The 22,389-nt window shown below is 45.9% G+C and overlaps 1 protein-coding gene across 2 annotated transcripts in view; it reads right to left on the reverse strand.

The window, feature by feature from the left end:
• The window catches only part of TMEM94 (transmembrane protein 94), a 42,309-nt gene that overhangs the window by 3,995 nt on the left and 15,925 nt on the right, over positions 1 to 22,389 (reverse strand). The window contains exons 9-28 of one of the 2 annotated variants that reach the window (XM_082293958.1): positions 22,062 to 22,178; positions 18,284 to 18,340; positions 16,345 to 16,449; positions 15,568 to 15,732; positions 15,122 to 15,331; positions 14,637 to 14,952; positions 13,740 to 13,913; positions 10,394 to 10,496; positions 8,988 to 9,205; positions 7,600 to 7,781; positions 7,261 to 7,399; positions 6,521 to 6,636; positions 5,567 to 5,666; positions 4,044 to 4,152; positions 3,312 to 3,501; positions 2,707 to 2,784; positions 2,235 to 2,320; positions 1,697 to 1,778; positions 1,256 to 1,410; positions 872 to 966 (exon numbers count right to left, since the gene is read on the reverse strand). In XM_082293958.1, the coding sequence (XP_082150084.1) occupies positions 872 to 966; positions 1,256 to 1,410; positions 1,697 to 1,778; positions 2,235 to 2,320; positions 2,707 to 2,784; positions 3,312 to 3,501; positions 4,044 to 4,152; positions 5,567 to 5,666; positions 6,521 to 6,636; positions 7,261 to 7,399; positions 7,600 to 7,781; positions 8,988 to 9,205; positions 10,394 to 10,496; positions 13,740 to 13,913; positions 14,637 to 14,952; positions 15,122 to 15,331; positions 15,568 to 15,732; positions 16,345 to 16,449; positions 18,284 to 18,340; positions 22,062 to 22,178 (2,797 nt within the window). The remainder of the gene's footprint in view (positions 1 to 871; positions 967 to 1,255; positions 1,411 to 1,696; positions 1,779 to 2,234; positions 2,321 to 2,706; positions 2,785 to 3,311; positions 3,502 to 4,043; positions 4,153 to 5,566; positions 5,667 to 6,520; positions 6,637 to 7,260; positions 7,400 to 7,599; positions 7,782 to 8,987; positions 9,206 to 10,393; positions 10,497 to 13,739; positions 13,914 to 14,636; positions 14,953 to 15,121; positions 15,332 to 15,567; positions 15,733 to 16,344; positions 16,450 to 18,283; positions 18,341 to 22,061; positions 22,179 to 22,389) is intronic. The other variant, XM_082293957.1, reaches the window with a different exon arrangement.

The following is a 22,389-nucleotide window of genomic DNA, read 5'->3' on the forward strand; positions in this document are numbered from 1 at the left end:
AGCAGGGAAAGGCCCAGGTCTGGGGAGTGGGACAAGGGTGGGTGTGCTCTTGTTCCAGGGCTGCACCAAAGGAAAGCTCCAGCCCAGAGGGAGATTTAGCCAGAGACCCAGAGCTGTCTGCATTTGCTCAGCTTTCACTTGGGCTCTTCCCAACAGCTGCCAGGCAAAGCACCCCTGCCTTGCCTTAGTGGTCTGAGGGACACAAAAGTACTGCAACCCCCCCCCCCCCCCTTCCAAAGCTGGAGATCAAATCAGGAAGCACTTCCATTGGACTGGACACCTGCACATCTCAACACACAATGCTCTGCCCAGCACCACGGACATGAGGGACAGGGAGCAGAGACCCTTTAGAGTTCTCAGGGAACAACTGGACCTACTCTGCCAGGCAATGGGTGCTGGTGATGAGGGTCAGCCAGAAGCTGGCTGCACACCCCTCCAGAGGGTTTAAAAAGGCTTCCAGCTCTCAAACAGTCACAGCTGCACCAGTGCCCTTTGGAGGAAGGCAATGGGGTACTTCACAAAATAGCGGCAGGGATATAAACACTTTTGAGGCAGGGAATATTTTTGGAGAGCTACAGGTGCTGCTAGTAACTTTCAAGAAGGCAAAAGGGATTTGGCTCTCCTGGTGAGACTGGACAGAACCAGCACTTCACCAAGCTGGTAGGAAGCAGAATCAGTTCTGAGAACGTTGTATTTAATCTGCCAGGGCAATGTTTAGTGAGACAGGGGAATTTGTGCCTGTGCTGTGAGGCCACTGCAGTGTCTGCTTCTATCAGGGAGCTTGTGCTCTGGCATAGGGGGCAAAGAAAGAGACAGAGGATGCAAGTTTTTCCCCAGAGCAGGGAATGGGGTTCTGGGAACAGGGACTTACCTGTGTGTAAAACAATCAGGCCAGCTGTGAGCTTCTGGGCTACCAGGAGAACATTGGAAAATGTCCCAAACCAGTCAGGAGCACCATCAGCATTGCTAGTGAATGAGAGGACACAGGAAAGAAGTCAGCAGAGGGCACTTAACTGTCTGACCTGTTTCCACCAGGGCCGTGTCCTCTTCCAACAGCTGAGGAATCTGTGTGAGCTCAGGCTGTCCTGGTACCAGGACATCATTAGCAGGCACTGATGTAGCTGTCAGGGCTACAGGGAGAGCACCCAGCCCTGGGGGGTCATGGAAGAGGCTGAAGCTTGTTAGAGGACTGGAATCAGTTCTCCTTGGAAAGGGCAAGAGCAGTAGGATGTGTGTGCCAGGCCCAGTTCCTCACCTGTGCAGCATGATGGAGGAGCAGGCTGTGAGGTTGAGGCTGGTGGTGTTCACCCCTTTGCAGGACTCATGCAGGGTGAACCCGAAGCAGATGAGGCAGGAGCAGATGGTCAGGCTGAATTTCAGCAGGAAGCAGAGCAGGAAGTAGTGCTGAGTCTGTGAATAAGGGAAAGGAAGGAGGATGACATAGGCATGTCACTGGTACAACCTCCTCCCCGTGAACCATCAGAGAATCAGTGGCTGCAAAAGACAAGCTGTAGTACAGATGAGATGCTGCACTGAGGATCTGCCCTCTGGGCATGCTGGATTCCCTTCCTGGCTCATGCCATGGATCAATTTACTGAGAGAGCCAGGAAGGCACAGGGCCTCAGCTATGCATCAACACTGGGACAAAACAGAAGAGAAAAATGCGTGGACAATTTAAATCTGAGGGGCCACCTACCTTCTTGGGGATGGAAGTCAAGTTTTTTCCTGTTGCCATGGTCATGATGGAGCTGTGGGGAGGCTTGCCCAGGAGCGAGATACTGGAGAAAGGCAAGTTAAGTGTCTCAGTAACGTGTTCAGGCACCAGAGATATTGTGCTTTTATCTGTGTCTAACATTTGAACCCAAATAACCTACTCAGACTGCTTGAAGCATTGGCACTTATCTTTACATATGTTGTAAAAAGTGTTATTCATGGCAGGTGCAGACAGAGAGAGAAGTGACCTCCAAATGTATGAGGGAGACAAAACCACCTCCCATGACCCATGACCTCCACCTGACACCCCAGACTCTCCATCACACAAGGCAGGGGTTAACACAGCAGCTCCTGTCACTGTTTCAAGCACCTTGTCAAAGCAGGTGCTTGGAATAATCCTTGCAGCCTTCTTAGCATGCTGTGGGTGGTCAGCTTTCTTTTAGCATGGACACAGTGAGGCTGAGAGACCGGTCTGTGCATCCTGTGCAGGGTGGGAGGAGATTCCACCCTGACAGACTCACCTGAGCAGTGGGTAGCAGAAACAGGAGAGCCACACGATGTCTGTGGTACTGAGGATGGGTGGCAGCTGCACCAGGCAGGAGAGGAACTGGACAGAAACAACCCAGAGTGAAGAGCATGAGCAGTGCTAGGACACACTTGTTACCCAAAATGCTGCTGTCTTCCCCCAAAACACTGGGATGAGCTGGTAACTGGACTGCCACTGCACAGCCCCTCCATATGTTCCCATGGCAGGAGCTGCAGGGGATGCTTGTCTCCAGGAAAAAAGTGTTTGAAAGTAAATGTAGGAGGCTCAGGGAGCAGAGGCAGTGCAGGCTGAGATCACATCCATCTGTAACTTCCCCAAATGTGCTGTGTAAACCTGACTGAAGGCCACGTTCCTCTCTCGAGGCTGCCCCACTGCAGCCAACCAAATCCACGTGAGCCCTCCTGTGCTCTGAGTTAAACACTGTCCCCAGCCAGGCCAGGACTCACCTGAATGACAACCAAGGTCAGCTGGCACTGCAGCAGGAAGAGGAAACACTTGCGGATCCCATACGTTGCATGCCTGGCCTGGAAGGAAGCACAAGCCCTCAGAGCCCTGCTGGGAGCAGCTGCCAGCCAAGAGCAGTTATTGGCAGGCAGGGGCAGAACATGTGGCCTGCAGGGGAAGTGGGAGGGGAGAAGATCTGGACACATTGAAAGCAAAAAGGGAAGGTCTCTTGCCTACATGGAGAGGTTCTGAAGGAAAGGTAGAATTTAGCCAAGGGGTAAGTTTGTTTAAAATCTTGGCTTCTCTGGGGTTACACTTCTCCCTAACACTGCATTGTTGTCTGGCTAGGGATCTCTGCAAGATTATACTTCATCCAGATGAACAATATTCATGTTCTGTTGCCACAAGGCACTATTCCCAAACCACCCACTACACCTTGGACTAGGAGGGCCAGGCAGGAAGACTTTCCCTGTTGTTCTTCCTGAACAAAGGCCAGGAGACACAAGCAAAGCTCCTGCTAGCAGCACTGTGGGCACCTCAAGCAGAATGCTTGTGGGAGCTCCTGGCTGTGCTCCTTGCAGAGGGGAGAGGGGATTGCTTGGCTCACCTGCTCTATGAGCCTGATGATGCTGGTGCTCTCCTCCTGGCGGAAGGACATGGAGCAGGGCAGGCTGTTGAGCTGCCCTGAGAGCTGCAGTGGGGTGAGCTCCTCTGAGCCATTGGTCAGGGTGGTGCTGGTGGCATAGCCAAAGGTCTCCCAGGAGCAGCGGGATGGGTAGAGAGGGTCCAGGGCTATGCTGCAAGGACAACACAGGGGTGTTGGTGAAAGGCCTCATCCCAGAGGAGAAACTGTCTCACTGCAGTCCAGCTTGGAAGGTCACACTGTGCTGTGCCATGCTCTGTATACCTTGCTCAGGCAGAGAAGCCTGAGCTATGACATGAATTTAGGATCAATCTCCCTAGACTTTCAGTTATCCACAGAGAAATAACCAACATATTTGGGTTTGTGGCACAAGGTCAACATACTGGCTGTTTGAGAGGGGTGTTTCCACTCTTTCACCCAATGGGAAGCATCTGTAATCCAGTTGGGGCACAACAGTCCAGCATGCAAGAGTTACCTTCCTTTCAGACATGGAAATACCTCTGTGTGTCAAGGGCCCTAAGCAGTCATCCCATCCAATACCCCCAAATCTCCATTATGAAGACAAAAGCAGCTAAAAATGGGCAGAGCAATTGTGAGCATCTCCCTGCACAATGCACAGATGTGGTATGACCCATGGCTGGGTACTTGCTAAGATCAAGGCAAAGGCAGTTGGAGGATGAATAGACCCTGCCCTACCTGATATCACTTTGCAGGAAGAGGCAACTGTTCCGAAGGTTGGCAGAGCTTCCCAGGCAGCAGGTCACCTCCCCGTACTCCTGCATGATCTTGATCATCTCACACATGGCTGCAGAGGGACAGAAGGAACAATAGTGTGTTATGTCATTATGCACCCAAAAATGCAGTGTTCCACACCCTTTCCAATCTGGATAACTAACAGATCTTTTAAAACTGCCCCAACTGATACTTGCCAGTCATGTACAGGGAGATCCACAGCAAAAGCATACAATTAGACAGTTAATGAACTGCAGGCCAGGTGCTCTGTATACCTGCCACTGCAGGAACTGAGCTGTGGTTCAGAGAACTGTGACCCAGAGATTTGCATTTTTCAGACCAGAGCTGTAGGTATAACCTGGGTGCATGAAACAGCTTCAGCATCAAAGGGTCTTGTTAGAAAACAGCAGAAATGAAATAAACCTAAAGCATTCAAACTGAAAATAAATAGTGTTTCAAACTCTGCTCAGCAGCACATCACTAGTGTTGCTGCAAGTGTAAAGGAGTAGAGTAACAAACCACCCCAAAAGCAGCACCACACTCAGCCACTGTTCCTGCTCTCCCACCCACCACCACCTCTACCCTTTATCAATATGTTTATCAACATCCCTGGGGCCTCTAAGTCAAAGCTGCTGTTTGATCTGATTTTAGTTCTGTAGCTCTATGCACAGTGCTCTCTCTGTGTGTACATGGATTTTCTAGAATGCTCCAGACAAAAATCCCCAAGCCTCCCCTCTGCAGACTTCCTTGCAAACACCTTCACTAAATGCCTGGTGCACAGAGACCTGCAGCACAGTGATGGGTTGGGTCAGGTGGGGAGCTGCCACTTCTGTCAAAGAGAGAGAGAGGAAATTTGGGCACTAAGTGTGAAGGCAGACTGGACTGTGATTGAGATGCTGCAAACTGTGACCAGAGGTACTAAAATGCCAAATCATAATGATGCTTCACACTTTTACTGGAGACTTGGCAGGTATTAGCCTGCTGAGCACTCAGCCCCTTTCTTAGATAAAGTAATACCTCAGAGAGAGAAAGAGAGAGAGAGAGATAGAAATTTTGTCCTTTCTGTTTTTTGCAATCAAAACCTGCAAAGCAGCAGAAGGTGTTAACAGCAACTGCCAAGGGAAAGTTCTTCTGGGAAGTGATTTCTGAGTTATATAACAGTTGTGAGCAGAGATCAAAGTCTCCTGGTACACTGATAACACTTATTTAATGAAGGGCAGTAGCATTTTGGATGTTTACTTTTGTGTCTCTTACGAATGCAAATTGAAAGGAGTGGTTCTCAGCCCAATTCAGTAGCTGGGCAACAGCTGCACTAAAATTAAGTTAACACCTGGTTCCCCACAGGTAGCAACAGAGGGTAATTAGTATCAATATGACCTAGATTTCTGGAATGTATCCCCTTCCCTTCACCCATGTCTACTCTTGGATGAGCCAGACCAAGAAGCTGGGGAAGGAATTAATGGACAGGAGCAGGAAAGGCCACTTACTCTCTGGGGTGCAGTCTGTGAACAGGGGCACCAGCAAAGGCACGTTGTCAATGTTCTGCAGGTGAGGTCTCACCTGGTGGATTCCCCGGGGAAGTTTGGCCTGAAAAAGAGAAAGGACAGATAAGGCAGGGAGTGTGAGGGAGAGGCATTTCAGAGGGAACTGCTGAAATGAGAATGATGACTCCTAGAATTATGCAAATACATGTTCCTGCAGACAGAACTGGCTTTCCTGAGCCATTGTCAAAAGTTTTCTGATAAAGTTCTACATTGACCTGCCAAGCTGCCTGTGCTTGCCCTCAGGGTTTGTAAGGTCAGTGAGACAAACCTGTGCTCAAGGATTTCTAAGGACTTCTTGCCTGTGTGGAGAGTCTAGTCAGACACATCTGCTGTCTCCCAGCAACTGGATCTATTTCAGTTGCAGCCACATCAATCTGCAGCAATGCAAGAAGGGTTCTTGCCTTCTAAAACCAGGCCTAATAGATTTTTTTTTTAATCTGTATCTCTGATATTCCTGTAATCTCTGCTGAGCATGTGTGAGGTCTTTATAAAGCAGGAACACAGGTCTCACACTCTCACCACTGGGAAGCACCAGTCTGTGGGTCACAGCTGGAGGACAGTGTTTCTTCTGTCTGCATGGAAAGTGGGGATGTTCCCACACCCTGCCCAGCCCATGGGACCCAGAGGAACTGAGATGCAGCTCTCAAGGTTACCCCACGTGTAGTAGCCTCCAGTCCTCCAAAGCAAAGAGCTGTTCAGCAAAAGAAACTAACTAAGAGAACCCCAGATTTCCCAGGCTCTAAATAACCAAGCTGGAAGAGAGTGAGGGAAATCAGGAGACCCAACACAAACCAGTGAATCTGCTTCGAAGAGGAATTCCCTCTGGGATTAATGACTGATTAATAACACTCCTGACCATGACAACAGTACGAGGTGTACAGGGAAAGGGACCCTCACCCTGTTGCAGTCCTCCAGGAAGCTGGGGATATCACTGTCTGTTGGCTGAAAGCTGATGAGATCTGAGTGCCCTTCCTCTTCCATCAGCAGAAGCCCCTCCACATCATCTCGAGAAACTGGAGCAGAGAGAAGCAGCATAAACAATAATCACAAACCTGCCTCTGCCACCCCTGTGCCACCCACGTGGGACATGCACGTGGCGCTGCAGAAGCCAGGAAACGTGAGGCCTGATTTTCTGGGTTAGCAACACTCAGATCTCCCACTCAGTCATCTAAAATGCAGTATTTTTAGATGACTAATCTGTTCAGAGGTAGATATGGGAGCCTAGTCTCTGCTCTTTTGAGACATGATACTTTATCTGTTCTGCTGTCCTTCTAGGGGAAGAGAATAAAGAAATCCCAGCTGAAGTAAGAAAAAAAAGTGTAATGCACAGGCAAGGGACCTTCACTGGATTGACCAGGGTCCCAGCAAGAACCAGAAGCACTCTTGAGGACCTAAATTCATGGCAGCTGGTGCACAGAAGGATGTCTGTTTCCAAAAACTTGGTACTGGCTGGCTGAAAAGGCTATAAATGTACAGTGCTGTCGCTTACACACACATGCACCTGAGGCCCATCCAGTTTTGTGCTCAAAGCTCTGATGGATCAGGTGTCAGGTGTGGACACAGCAACCTATGAATGGGTTTAAAAGAACCACCCAGGAAACACATGGCATTCAGAGTGGCCAAGGCACAGTTCTCACCCTGGTGGAGGTCATCGTGCAGAGAGCCAGCATGGCTGGGGCTGGAGGGGGGGATCTCTGAGCCAGGCACATCACCATTGGGTGTTAAGGATATGTGGCAATTCCAGCCAGTCTCCAGACCCATTTTCTCAGCAAACACCTGTGGGTGAACAGACAAAGGGTTTTAGGGTGGCTGCCCAGGCCAGAGCACTGCAGACTGATGCCATACTGGAGCACAGGTACCTTCTGGACTCATTAGTGAGCTGAATCAGATTAACCTTAGATTGCACTGGAGCTAAACTCTCCAGTCAGACAACGAGGGGCCATGCAAGGTCAGGGGGTTCAGCAAAGACAGCTTACCTTGCTTTTGAGCTCATCTTCCAGGGAGAAGTAGACAAAACGAATGCAGGCATTGACCAATCCATCAATGAGGCGGACAATGTCAAGGCGGGCCTGATACTGAGATGAGACCATTCCCATGAAGATCTGTCCACTCAGAGCCTGGATACAGTCTTCCTTCTCCATCACTTCCCCAATCCCTTCTTCAGGCATGCAAACAACACGCAATCACATTGACACAAGAGGGGCCACGTGTGCATCAGACAAAGGACACGAGGTAGGGAGGCCACCAAGGTGACACCCAAGGACATGGTATCCAGACACAGAAACATGCAGGAACACAAACACAGGAGGAAAGATGAAGAGACATCCATTTGTCCCAGCATACCCAGTCACAGCAGCGGTTTCAGAACATCCCCACACACAAGACCAAGAACACAAGTGGGAAACAGCAAGCGTGGAAAGGAAAAAGATAAAAGGCAGGGATCAGTCACAAGGAATTTGGGTAGAAAGGTCAAGGATGTGTGCTGCATAATGTTCACATGTGCATTTTAAACACATCCTACTGTGCCTAAACAACATGGTGAGTCTAGCTGAGGCACAGTGGCATCAGAGCACGAGGGGCTGATGCAAAGGAATTGAATCATGTTCCCTGCAGACACTTCCAAAGAGCCTCCAAAGGCTCTTTCACAGGGTTCCTTCACCATCACCACATCAGCCTGTGGTGAATGGGGGCTGGATGCAGCATGAAGGACAAAATAATAAAACACTTCACACAGTTGCAAGGCTTGCCACAGGTGGGACTCAAAAGTGTTCTGAAAACAGTCACAACTGTCCCCAGCTGCTGGAAACCCTGCTAGTCACATTTTACAGGATGGGAGACCAAGGCAGAAAGAGGTTAAGACTGGTTTTCCAAAGAGCCTCCTGGATTTATGTAATGGTACGTGCTTCTTTCTCAGTTTCCACTGCTGTTCTGAAGGACATGTACAGTTCATCTACTGGAAACAGTTCCTTCACTACAGCAATAAAATCCATCAAGGGGTAGTAGTGGCATAGCACCACAAATTTCATTCCTTTGAAAAGCCCATCACATGTGATTTCCATAAAATCAGACAAATAGTAAATCAAGTACTGAAACACCCAGAAGTCTTGACTCTCAGTAGCCCACTTTAGAAACAGACTTCCCACAAGGAGAATTTCTCTGCAAGCTTCAATAACTTAACTAGAAATACCCCTACCAGCTGCCACACCATTATTTCCTCTGAAAACGCATCTACTTCAGAAACCCTTCCTTCCAAATTTCCATCTGCTACTCTGAATAACAATGTTCTTACAGCTCTAGACTGATCAGATCCAGCCCCTGGGCCAGCAGCAGATCTGGTTCCAGCCAGGACTGAAGACACACATACCATCCGAGCTCCAGCTGTTCCTCCGGCTGCTCTGTTTGATGGGAGTGGTCCCGGGGAGGTCGCAGCACGTGAAGATCGCGCTCTGCCCCGGCACCTGCACCAGCTCTATGCACTTGCCATTGAGCTGGGAGGACAAGGCACAGTGCATTGGCTTGTATGCAAAGGCAGAGCAGTATCCCGACAGACAGGCTCGCTGGTAGAAATCCAGCACCTTCTTCCTATGTGGAAGAGAGAAAAAACAGGCAAAGTTAGCAAAAATGTGCCGTGTTTCTGACAATGTATGCTGTAGTTCCATGTATCTGGAAAAGTGTCTTCCTCAAAGAGTGGATAGGAAGTTTGAAGAAGCCTTTCCCTACTGTTTCTGCATTCTCCAAGCTGCAGGCACTGCAGGGCAACAAGAACACATATTCCAACAGGGGCAGCGGTGAATATTTCTGTTTGCTCATCAGATTGATGGGTATGAACATGGAGCTCTTTGAATACACTTATTAATATAATATGCTCTATATGGCTGCCAGATGACTCCAAGGAAGTTCACTGCATGACAGAAGCAGCTTAATTCATCAGACATAATGTATATGTAGGGAGATAAACACCAAGGAGGGAACTGACAACTCTGACAACAGGATCTATGGCAGAGAGAGCTGCAGTAGCAAATTTTTCTCCTATCCCCCTTCTGAGTCTGGGTCCCAGGAGCTGTATTTAGTCAATACTGAGTCACTGAAATAAGGTAAGGTTCCTTCTCTAAGTTGAATTCACAAAGGTAACAAATTAGACTTTATATCAGATGTTTCATTTGCTTGTAACATGATCAGTATTCCAAAAAAGATCAGTGGGAGTTTTTTCACACCTGAGGATAAGCAGATTTAGAAGAACAATGTGAAAAGTCAGTGAAACCAAACATTACTGGTCTGCTGTGCCAACAGGAACAGCAATTCAGCCTGTAGATGAAAATACAGCACACACTGTCAGATATTGAAGCAGGACTCCAAGGGTGTGATGCAGTGTGTGGACTGGTTCAGGCACAATTGATCATTTTCCATTTCATGTAAGACAACACATTTTTCTTGAAAAACAACAAAAAATTCTCTGCCACCCGCATGACCTGATTATAATTCAGTCCTACTACACAGTACAGTCAGAATCCACTTACAAGAGGACAATATCCCAACAGATACAGTATTAAGTGGCTTGCTCTTACAGTCCAACTGAGTGTTGTTGCTATCTAATCTCTTACATTGCTATGATAGCAATTAATTACAAGCAGAGATGGCTCCTGTTCATAACCTACTTGAAGCTCTTAAAAAGCTTAACAAGCATCACAAAAAGAATTTTAACAGAGTGACCAGGTTCCCTCTGCATTTCATCTGCAGCTCCTGAATGCCCCAAATGAGAAAGCTGCCCACCTGTCAGAGCCAGAGAGGGGGTAGATATCGGTACCATCCCAAAAGTCAGTGCAGGCCTCAAGGATGATGTCAGCTGTCCCATGAGAAAACATCTGCTCAGTGCCTGAAGTGTAGGAGAACAATGAGTCAGCATCACACATACAGCTCCCAGGAAGGGGATATCACACCAACTGCTCCCTTATTTGTTAAAACATGAGTGGTCCCACAAAATGCTTTGATGCATTCCAGATATCCCTTTTTCCTCTGCTGAAAGTCTTCAGTCTCCACCAAGAAAGTATTCAGGATTGATGATGCACTTGCAGCTGCCCGTTGTCTAACTGTGGATTCAAACAAGGCTGTGATAAAATGCGAGCCATGTAGTCCCTTCCTATTCTCCCCTTACCCTGTGTATCAATCCTGCTCCTATAAAGGTGGGATAATATCTTGCTCCTGCATCCCACAGAGCAGAAGAAGAGAAATTCCTTTGTGCCTCTTGTCATGAAAGTACAAATACCAGTGATGAGCTGGGGATCAAAGTCTGCCTACGCTGCAAAGTACATTCAGTTTTAGGCCAGACGTGGAACCGAAGGGTAAGAGCTATTCTTGAATACTTTTCATTCAAGTAGCAGAAGATAATTTGACAGTGTGACCTGCCACATAACAGCCTGTTTCACATTTTCACCCTGAAAATGTGTTAAATCAGGATGGGTCAAAAGTTCAACTTAACAGACTCTACAAAAGTAACTCATGTTGTCTTTAGGGAAGAACTGAAAATCAATGGACACCACAGCTTGTCCTGTTTTTCTTTCTCCCCCTCTTTCAGTTTTTAATACAGACTCAAAATCTCTTATTCCCTCTTGTAGACAGAGGTGTTAAAAGGTTTGTCTCAGAGGCGTGTGACATCACTGATGCAGGTCCCAGGAACAGGACACAAGTTCAGGGATGTGGGGCTGCCTCCCCTCCACACCTCCTGCTCCTTCTCATTTGTTTTGACCCATTAACATTTCCTGCACGTAGAGTCTCCCTTCCCTCATCCAGCTGCTCTGTGACTTTGCCCCCAACAGCTTCAAAGCTGAGCTAATGAAAAAAAAAACCCCAAAAAAAAAACTACTGCCAAGAAAAATGAGCCCAAAGGCTTCTTTGCAGGCATTGTTGCTGACTGCTAATGCTCACACTGGCTGGTGAGATCCAGAGCCAAGAATATCCCCTCAACACAAACCAGGCAGGGACCTTCAGGAACACTGGAGGATTTTCCAAAACATAGCAGCTCTCTGCTTTTGCTATAAATAGTCATCACAAGCCAAGTTTATCAGCATAACAAACCTCCAAGAGGAATAAGAGCTGTGTGTGAAAGAAGGAGCCTGTCTCAGGGACACAAAGGAGCAATTGTGCAGAGCTCTGGTTAATTTTATTGTATAAACACCTAATCCTTCCCACCTTGCTCCTAAGGTCAGATAGTCCTTGCTAGGAAAGAAGGAACAAGGGATGTTTATCCATGTAAAACCTATGTCCTGGACACAGAGCAAGAGCTTGCAATGACCACATGCACAGATGTACTGACATTCGTGCCTGACAGCAACTGCAACCCATTTCCCATTCATTCCCACCAGAATCTCACACCACAGCCCTGCTAAGGGGAAAGTGGCAGTGGCTGCAGACATTATAAACTGCAAGGAGTTCACTGAGCTGTCCTTGCCAGTAAAATGAGCTCAGCCCTTTCCCTTCCCAAATCATGAACTCTCAGGCCAGAATTTCTCTGGCAAAAGGGGAAAAAAATAATCAACAAGGCAGGGAGTATGACCAGGCATTGATGGCTGCTGGGACTCGTTGGGAAGAACCAAACTTCTCCAGCTGTGCCAGTGAGACAGAGCAAAAGGAAGGGAGCAGTGCAGCTCCAGCAAAGGAAGACAGGGATGGTATCGAGCCGTTCTAATTCGTGGAAGATGCCAGTGAGCCCCTCATTTCCATGTGGTTACTATGGATCTGGGATGAACACTGCCAGATGGTGGGACACATATTTCAATGGAATAGTAAGGGAACATACAGATAAGCTGCCTCCTATTTCTGCTACAGCTGTAGAATTTATTATGTATCTCCCTTTGACTGCAGCGTGTCATGGGAGTGGGAGGATTCAAAGATTTATTCACAAATAATGTGTGGAGAGAGGTAAGTTACATTCATCTGGTCTGACTTCTGCATAAACAGAGCCATTTGACTTCACCCAATGTTACCTGCACAATCCAGTATTTCTGATTCTAAAATGGTAACATTTTAGGAAGTTTCAAGGGATAAGACCCCTTGTGAGAGGTGTTGCAACAGTTAACTAAACCCAACTGGCAAAACTCCTCTTAGAATTTACCCTAGACAGCATAATCCAGGTCACACATATCCGTCTGAGCTCCAGGCTCTAACCTAAACTGTTTAAAAGTGAGGATAAGGAGTTGAAATGAGGCAACATTAAAGGTTTTTTCTCTACACTAAAAATCTCAGCATCAAAATAATTCCTGCTTATGAAGGCAAAATAGCAGCAATCAGAACAAATGAAAAAGCTCCTTCCCAGAGAAACATAAAAATTTAAGAAGAGGGTGAGAGAAGACAGTTAACCTGGTAAAACTCTGGCCAGCACAATGATCTATTTCAGATACAATATTGAACATATGTCAACTCCAGAGAGCCAAGTTCAGTCAATTTAAGGAATTACAAAGAGACTAAGAGCTCTGACAAGCAAGCTGTTAAACCTTTCTGAGGTGCTTTAAGACCTCAACCAGCTGTACATCGTTTCCATCCTAGCCCACTCCTACGAGAGTAGGAAGGAGTAGAAAGAGTGGAGAAGTCTGCATGGCTTCAGGTGTTGTATTTATGGTGACTGTGAGTTTGCATGGGAGTTATGTGATTTCTTATTATTATGCAATATAGGAGTGTGCAATGTAATGTGCAGACAACTCACAAAGATAATAGTTTATGATTTATCAGAAGCATGAGCATTATTAACTAAAACCCAGAGTGATATTCAACCCTGTGCAGTATTAGTTGCACTACCATCATAAAGTCTATTAAAAGCTCAATAAACCCATACCATGCTCTGCACTGCCATTTGGTCCCAGAAAACAGGTCTACTATGTGCTATCTAAGATAATTTTTTAAATTATTTATGTTTCTGGAGTGAGTCAAGGCTGGGAAGAATTCTCCCTCTCAGTATACCACAGATGATCACTGAGGTTTGCTAATCATATCTGCACTGGCCATGGGCAGAGCAGGGCCATCACCCACAGGGACTCCAGGCTCTTCCAGCCTGACATTTTCTGGGCTATCTAAGGAAAAGCTCCCCCTGTGCCAAGTGGATACCCAAAGAAAGAAGCAGCCTTACTGGTAGTGGTGTCCTTCACAAACAGGTTAATCATGTGGCTCAGGGGTGGTCTCCTCTTGGTGATGGATGAAAGCTTCCCCAGGATGGTTTCCTTAACCATCTCATCACTTGGCAAGCGGTACAAAGCCAAATAGTTCTCCTGCTTGAAAAGATCTTTAGCACCTGGTGTGAAACCTGAAACATGAACACAAGAAGAAGGAAAATTAGGCTCTAATCAATGCAAAAAAAAAGTCCCTTCTCCTGCTTCTGTGCCACCCACTTTGTGCTCATTCTGACACCTCCCCAGCAACTGGAAGGTGAGCTGTGCTCATTGTGCATCATGTAAATATGGCTCAAGATCTAGGATGAAAAACACTCAAAAGGACTAGATTAGTAATTACAGTGTTCATGCTCTTGTTCACTGAAGAGAGTAACTCTGACATTGCAGGACAGGCACAGAAATGAGTTCAAGTTTCCAGGTTTTAATCCTAGTGTTACCTCTAACCTCTTACATCCCCTATGACTCCATTTTCCCATCTATAGCTGAGGTACACCATTTATCCCCAAACTCCCTGTAAAGCCCTACTGTAAAGACAGGACAGGTATCTGTTCATTAGCAGGTATTTTTGTCTCCTGATGAGACTGGCAGACTCACACCAGAGAATACGAAGCCGAGCCAGGGCTGGCTGGCACTGTCCTTGATGACATTTGTTCCTTGGATAGCGCTGACAACGTCAGAACTTGCCAAAAGCCATCTCTTTAATAAACTCTTTTGGCAACCAAACAACAACAGAGTCAGCTCTGAATTTCCACCTCCTCAGCAAACAGGACTGGGGAAATACTCTTGTGCTCTCTAAGGATTAAGTGTCTATTGACAGCTCTGATTTCTCTGTGTCTGCTCATCCAGTTCCTCCTCACCTATCAGCCTGGCAAGCTCACAGAGGCCCCAGGGCACGTGGACAGGCAGCACAGCATTGTGAGTCTCCTGCAGGGCGATGTTGCAGAGGTGGTCGGAGAAGCGGCACAGCCGCTCGGTCACGCCGGCGTTGCACAGGTTGAGCAGCACGTTCAGGCCCAGAGGCTTGAGGGAATTCAGGTGCATGTGCCAGTTCGAGTCATCAAACTGGATGCAGGAGGGGTTCTGCTGGTCTTGGGACAGGCTGAGCATCTCCAGGTGGTAGTCACACACAAAGTCTTCAGCCTCACAAGCCAACACCTCGCTGTCCCCAACAACCTGGTCCAACAGGCAGAGAAATTCTAATTGGTTACAATGAATACAGCTTGAGCCTAGAATCCTGCAGGGAATTCCCAGCTAAATTGCCCAAAAGGGGGTACTCTATGTGTTTGAGTCGGTGTTACAGCTTCACAAAAGCCTACTTGTGTGCCCCTACAGTATGTCTTACCTGAGTATGTTCCTCCTCTCCACCCTCCGTGTCCTTGCTAAAGCTCACGTTAGATCCAGAGGGATGTTTGCTTCTGCTGTTTGGCTTTCGGTGGGCAGTGGCTTCAGGAGCCTTTGGAGCATCACCAGACCAGTTGTTCCTCTCTTGTTCATTGGCCATGTGCACTGTGTCTGCCAAGGGGCCAGAGAGCAAAGCATCTCTTTCATGGGGCTGTGGGAGACCAACAGAGTGAAGGGTGGTGATTCAGTGGTTGAACACAAGGCACTGCTGATTCACCCGCTGCTTTAGGACTCCTGTAGAAAAGGATCCTTCCTGCTTCCTCATCTTTTAAGCAAAGAATTATGGCACAGGACTTCTCTACAAGGCCCCTCTATAATATCACATTGTGTGTCAGTCAAACTATGATTGCAGCCAACACACTACATTATGGATTATGGATCACTCACCTCATCTTCCATCTCAGGATGGCAGAAGGACCGTGTGGAGAGCTCATCAGTCAGATCTTCGTGGCTGTCATGAGGTGGTTCCACCTTCCCACTGAAGAACAGAACAGTCTCTGGGCTGGGGTTTGGCCAGGAAAGAATCCCCTGCTTGTCTACACAGCAGAGCACCTAGAACATCCCACAACACCCCCAAGAAAGCAAAATCTTAGTGAAGACATGTCTCAATGCTCATGCTTAGTTGTAAATATCATTACTTCATTAAACACATGGGAGGATAGACAAGTCTCTCCTTCATCAACTCTCTCTCTTAAAAAACTGCACCTAATAACACTCCAAGAAATCCAAGAATTCCTTGCTCTAACAAGATTGATGGGTCGTTTAACACCAATTTTACTTCAGCATATTATAAACTAGGCATGAAGACCAAGGGAAGGAAGCAACTACTCAACCTATTTCACCAGCTACTACCGTACCAGGACCCAAAGCAGCTGATTCTTGCACAGGAATCAAGAGGGCAATTTGACCAGAACCAGAGCTGGAAAATACAGACATCCTGTCAGATGTCACAGAGTATCTCAAACCATTGTTTTAGCCTGTAAATGTGCTTGGACATGACAGGACAGTTATAAACTCTTCTACAAAGACAGGTGCCTGAAGGGTTTCTAATTCCAACACAGTGAACTGACTGCAAACAGTCTGTGCTCGGGGAAGGACGACATGAACGATGGAAATGAAGCATCCTCACAGGGCTCCTCTTTCTGACAACCCAGCAATACTCACAGTGACAGATCCCAGACTGTGGAGCAAGCTGGAAGTGAAACTCAGAGTTGGGGATTTGCCTTTTAGAACACAGAGGAAGTGGCTCCAGATACAGCGTATCATTTCCTGACGAGGGAAGCAGAGGACATCAGCCAATTAGATACCCATTCATTGGAAGATGAAGGGAGAGAAGGAAAAAAGGGAGTATGACATTACCTGCTTCCACTTTCAACACAGGGATACACTGTAAGATAGACATCAGCCTCTGTGGGAACCTGTTACCTGATACAGTGCTGGTGTTCTCAAGGGAAAAGCATTTCTTCCCCTTTCCACTGATTGCTAACAGTCAGTCTGATTGTTGAACTGAGAATTCACTGAAACTACCTCTGCCTACCCAAAAACAGAGAAAGAAATTCTGAAGTGAGCTCATTTTGAGTGAATCAGTTGTCACCTCTTAGTGTTTTTTTCCTGAAGTAATTCAACCCCTCGGATTATGGAGTTTGAGGCCTTTGGTTTCCCACCACCACGTTGCAAATCAGGTAAAGGATGGGGTCCCTGTGGTGAGGTGACTTGCCCAAGCTTAGTTACTGAGGCAGTGACAATGTTGGAAATAAAGCCAAGGTTCCCTGACTACTCCATCATTACAAAGGTATTGTAATGAAACAGAAAGAAGGGGATATTTTGCAAAATTAAAATGTCCAGTTGGCACCCTTCATTTTCCACACAAACATGTTTCAGAGGGAGTCTGGATGGCAGCAATCAATCCAAGCACCAGAGCTGAGTGTTTTCCTCTGTGCAATCCTAAAGCCAGCAAAACCAGGATTGAATTACTGTGTTATTTTACCACTTTTTAGCTGTTATTCTGGAATACTGTCACTGCAGAGCACTTCCCCCAAAGCTCCTCAAATCATGTTCTCTGGATCCTAATGATTAGTACAGCAGTAAGCTCAAATGCAAAACAATCCGGAGCTATCACCAAGAAAAAAAAGCTCTTATTTAAACCAGGTTCTCCTAAGCAAAAATGTTACAGAAGAAAAGAAACAGATCTTCTCAACAGGGTAGGTCAGCTGAAATCACTCCTATTTAGTACCTGAAAAACATCTCAGCTAAACGATGAACTGGCAAAAAAAGGCAACAAAACATTCAGCAAAGGAAACAGGTGTGTGTGCACCCATGTGCATTCCTCTGAGCGACTGGGAGCAAGGAAACAGGAACTGACTCTTATAAAATCTAGGGATTTTTAATCACTCCTGGAGTCCATCTGCCTCCTTATGGAAAGGGGAATATTGATGCCAGATTAGACAGAGAAGTATCTTTCCTCTACCCACCTGTTTAATCTGGATGATGCAGTTTATAGAGTGGCCGGAGCAGTTCCTTCCCCAGAAAAAGGGCTCCTGAATGTTTAATTGCCCCAACTTTGGAAGCACCAGTAATGTGCTTAAGCCTGATAAGGAGCCCATGGAACAGGATCAGACTTTTTAAAAAGCCTGAACATTCCATGGTCCCCTCTGCAGTTTGGTCTCGGTGCTGACCACCATTCCCTCTGGGTTTTAGTTTTGGCTTGAACAAGGTTTTTCTGCTGCAAGCAAAATACTTCCCTTCTTTCAGACACACATCATAAAAAGTTTATTTTACTTCTGGAACAGGCCTTGAAAGAGGTACTGTGTTCAGGACAGAAAACATTGATTTCAAACCATTTGCAATATTCATAAAAACACAACTGGACTCGGTATCGAGGTCACCTCAATCTCTGGTCAGCAGAGCAGTATTTACATGGGGAGGTGGAGGGGAAAGACATGCAACCTGCATGCACAGCAAATTAAAGCAACAAATGAGTGACAATGGACAATTGACACAAGTAAAAAGGGTCTAGCAACAAGCAGGAGATCAGAGAGGAAGGGAAAGGATATCATGAAGTTCTGCAGTGAAGATGGAGGAAAACAATTCATAATAATAGTACCTGAGAAGATACCATCTCTGTGTAGCTGCTGAGAGTGTCCTCTGAAAACTTAGCAAGCTGCAGCAAGAGAAGAGACCAGTTACTATAATTGTGCTCAGAAATGTGCCAGGAGGAACATCCTTCCCTCAGGATGTGCCTTCAGGGAGGAGAAAGCAGGAGTCCTGCTCTGTGGCAATCACTGTACCAAGGCAGACCGATAACTCAACAAAGCAATTAAGCCTTTAATGGACTCTGTCTTTATCTACTTGTGAAGCACAGGCAAAGTGCTTGGTGCTGTACATCACAGAGGAACACACAGTCATTACCTAAATGTCTACAGAGAAAATAATAGCAATTAGACCCAGAGGAGGCTCTTTCTGTGTGGCTATTTTTAGTCAGAAAGAGCCAGGATTCAGTGATCTGATTTTAACTTATATGGGTCAGTTACAGAAAGGGAGCTGGAAGAGGGGTTGGAAAAGCAGGTGCCTGGAACACAATGGACACAGAGGAATGAGGTGATACAAATGGGATGTGGATAGCAAATGAAAAGAAATTACAGCAGGGCACTACAACGGTGCTTGTGGAATTACACTGAGAAATTCACTAACTCATAAGTTTTGCATCCAGCACAAAGGCATTCCACACTAGGTGTAATTCTGAAAAAATTTAAATTTAAGTCTATTCATAACCATAAGTGAACATGGCAATTACATTTATATGTAAATAAAACTATAGCCCAAATCATAATGCATATATCTGGCACTTCAAAAAGGATCAGTTTAACAAAGCCAAAAAAAGGCAAGAGAAATCTGTCAGAAATCATTTAAAGTGAGAACTACAAAGGATGATTAGGAACTGGTTAAGAATATTTTGTTACAATTTTAAAAAGCAACAATCCCATAGTAAAAATAAGAGACCAGTTTTGAGTGAAAGTGAAAACAGAAGTAAAAATTAACATAAAAAATAACGAAAAGTATACCAGTAGGTAATTAAAACCAGACCACTGCTTGTTAAAGACGGTGAAATTACAAATGACATTGTAGGCAAGGCAGACATGTTAAATAAATATTGCTATTCCTTATTCAGTGATAAAATCATACCATATGATAACTATGAAATATTTTCCATTCCAACACCAGCTACTGAAAGTAAATATGTTTAAATTAGCAGGTCTGGACAATGACTGTTACTGCTGATTTTGCACAAGGCTTGAACTATGGATTAAGTCCCAGTTCAAATGGAAGTGGTGCCAATGCCCAAAAAGGGAAGGAGAACCATCCAAATTACCACAGGACCCCAGACAGACTTTGATTTCAGACAGAATAACAGAGTGGCTAATATGAGACTCAATTAAAAGAAAAGAAGTGGAATAATACAACCAGTGCCAAACACCACAACTATATGAGCAGCAAATCTCCTCAAATTATTGTGATATCTTTTTTGACAAAATTACAGATTTGACTGATAAAAGTACTGCTTTTGACATAGACCATTTGGTAATTTGACTTGATTCTAAATGTTTAAGTGGTTTTCTAACAAAAATACCAAAGAAATCAGGCCCATAGTAGATATATTAGAAATAGACTATCTCTAAATTGAACAGAAACAGAAATTATTTGCAATAATGTGATACTAGCTCAAGCAGGGACAAATCTGGGTATTTTGTTAATAGCAACTAAAAACAACACATTACTGACAGAGACTGTAAACAACACAAAGTTTGGGGCAGAGTGCAATGTAAAGAGAAAAGACCACTGTCACAGAACAATATGGATTGCTTGGGCAATATGCAAAAACACGTATCTGAACAGGCACAAATCTAAGGCTGCGTATTTAGGTGCAAAAATGAAGGCTGGAGTTACAGGACGAGGACTCTCAGAAAGCAGTAACTGCAGACTATCAGCTGAATAAAGCCTGGCCTTTTAAAGCAGTGGCTAAAAGATCTAATGGGATCCTTTGTTGCACAAACAAGGGAACACAGAGCAGAAAGTCCAAATTATTCTGAAATTTAGCAAAAGCACAGCTATTACTGGAATATTTTGTGGGTTTTGAGATTCATAACCCTACAGCGATCCTGAAACAGTGGAGAAAGCTAAGAGGAACACCAAGAGAAAGATTAGAGGTTTGGAAAATACGTTCGTAGTGCCTCAAGGTGCTTAAACTGTTAACCAGAGATGGTAAAAGGGAATGTGAGTAGTCACAACAGACCAGAATTTTGACTGACGTGCTCTTTGCTCTTAAATCTAGGAGACAAAAGATGTAAATGTTCCAAAGGCTGGAAATCAGATACTGCAAAAATTCCCACTAATGCAGAATGCCCATTTTTAACAGTGAAGGTAAATAGTTACTGAGACAACCTATCAAAGGCAGTACATGTTTTCAAACCGACAGCAAATTCCTTTCTAAAAGGAATGTTGCTGCAGTCCAACTGTAGTAATGCAGCTTGAGGCAGGGGCTTGTTTAGGGGGGCACTGGTTTGTGTCCTTTCAACCAGGCACAAAGGTCACCTCCAGCCTTGAAAAATTGGGAATCCATCAGCTTGAACATGATAGGAAAGGGAAGACAGTGGAGAAGTGGCCAAGTCGCCACCAAGTAGGCCACGTGATTGGAGATGAAAAGGGTCTTACCTGCTACATTTTGAACAGAGAAGAAAGAAGGAAGGAGGGAAATAGAGAGGCCAAGTGACTGCCCTGGTCAGGGGGTGAGTGACCAAGGCACATCACAACAGCTGTTCTGCAGCAGCAAGGATGGAGGATCATGTCTGAGATGCCACAGAAAGAGCTGGCTGGAGAGACAGGGCTGCCTGGACAAGAAAAATGAGAAGAGAGGAAAGAACAAAAGGAAGGTGCAAGTATGAGTGACAGGGCAAATGGGAATGTTGAGAATGATGAAGCAAGGAGGCCAAGGAGCTCTGGCTTTTCCCAGCTGAATAGCAAATTGTGAAGGGAAAGAGGGAGGCTTCAAAAGTACAAACCAAGTGATGCTGAGAATGGGTAGGAAAGGCAAAGTGGAGTAAACACTGAGAAGAGATTCTAAAGGTGCAAATGCTACTATGGGATGTAACGTGTCCTTCCTCCCAGGACACAGGCAGCTTAGTCATGTACAACTAGAGGGAAAATAGAAAACACAGACCCAGAGCCACAGAGGCCAAGGAAGGACAAGGAGGAGGGTGAAACTCTGTCCAAGTAACAGAAATCAGCACAGAAGACAAACATAGCTCAGTGCATCTCATCAGCACTGCCACCAGGACAGAAGAAGGGACACCTCACAGTGCATCCAACTCAGGATCACACCCCATCAGACCACGAAACTCCACTCCCCAAACCAGCACAACCACCAGAAACTGCTCTTACTCCCTGACCTACTCAAAGGCCATGCCTACAAACAAAGCCCCAGAGTCTCAGGAAAGGACTGTTCAGCCCACAGAACACTGCAGAGGATATGATGTATCACATTCCTTCTCAGTGGCTACGCGTTGCCCAGATATAGCCACCACAGGGCATTTATCTCCCTGTTGACCCCTGTGACAAATGATATTTATCTGACAGAAAGCACATGCCTTGAAGAGTTTTATGGAATCACAAGAGCTTCCTATCACCTTGGGATATCTGTAGAGAGGTTGAAAAAATTAAAGCATCTGTTCAAGAAGTAATGTTGTACTCCAGGGAGAGGGAACAGCTGGGACAAAGATATAACAAGGTTTTTTAATTATGAAGACACATCTGCTAAATTCAGTGTGGTCACTTCACAGAGCCTTTTCATCTCCTGCCCTTGTCTCTGCAATGTGGGAGAAACCTACCAGTGAGGTGGATGAGGCCTTGCTCATCTGGGCCAAGACTCTGGCTTCTCCAAAGGCTGTAGCAAGAATCCACAAGACAGGAAAGAGCAACGGAAGGATGGGTAAGACACCATTCACCTGAAAAAAACAATCTGTGATCACCAACAAGCACAGAGAGACAACAAGAAGCAGAATCTCCCACGTGACATCTTTTCCACCACAGTGAGAGGATAAGGATAAAAGGCCAGGGCAGGAAGGAAGGGGGCTGGAAGCAGTGCCAAACAGTGCACACCTTAGGGGGGTTTACTGAAGGAGGCCAGGAATCAATCACACCAACTTGCAGCTGTTT

The sequence above is a fragment of the Coloeus monedula genome, assembly GCF_965178545.1.
Source record: "Coloeus monedula genome assembly, chromosome: 19".
NCBI lineage: Eukaryota > Metazoa > Chordata > Aves > Passeriformes > Corvidae > Coloeus > Coloeus monedula.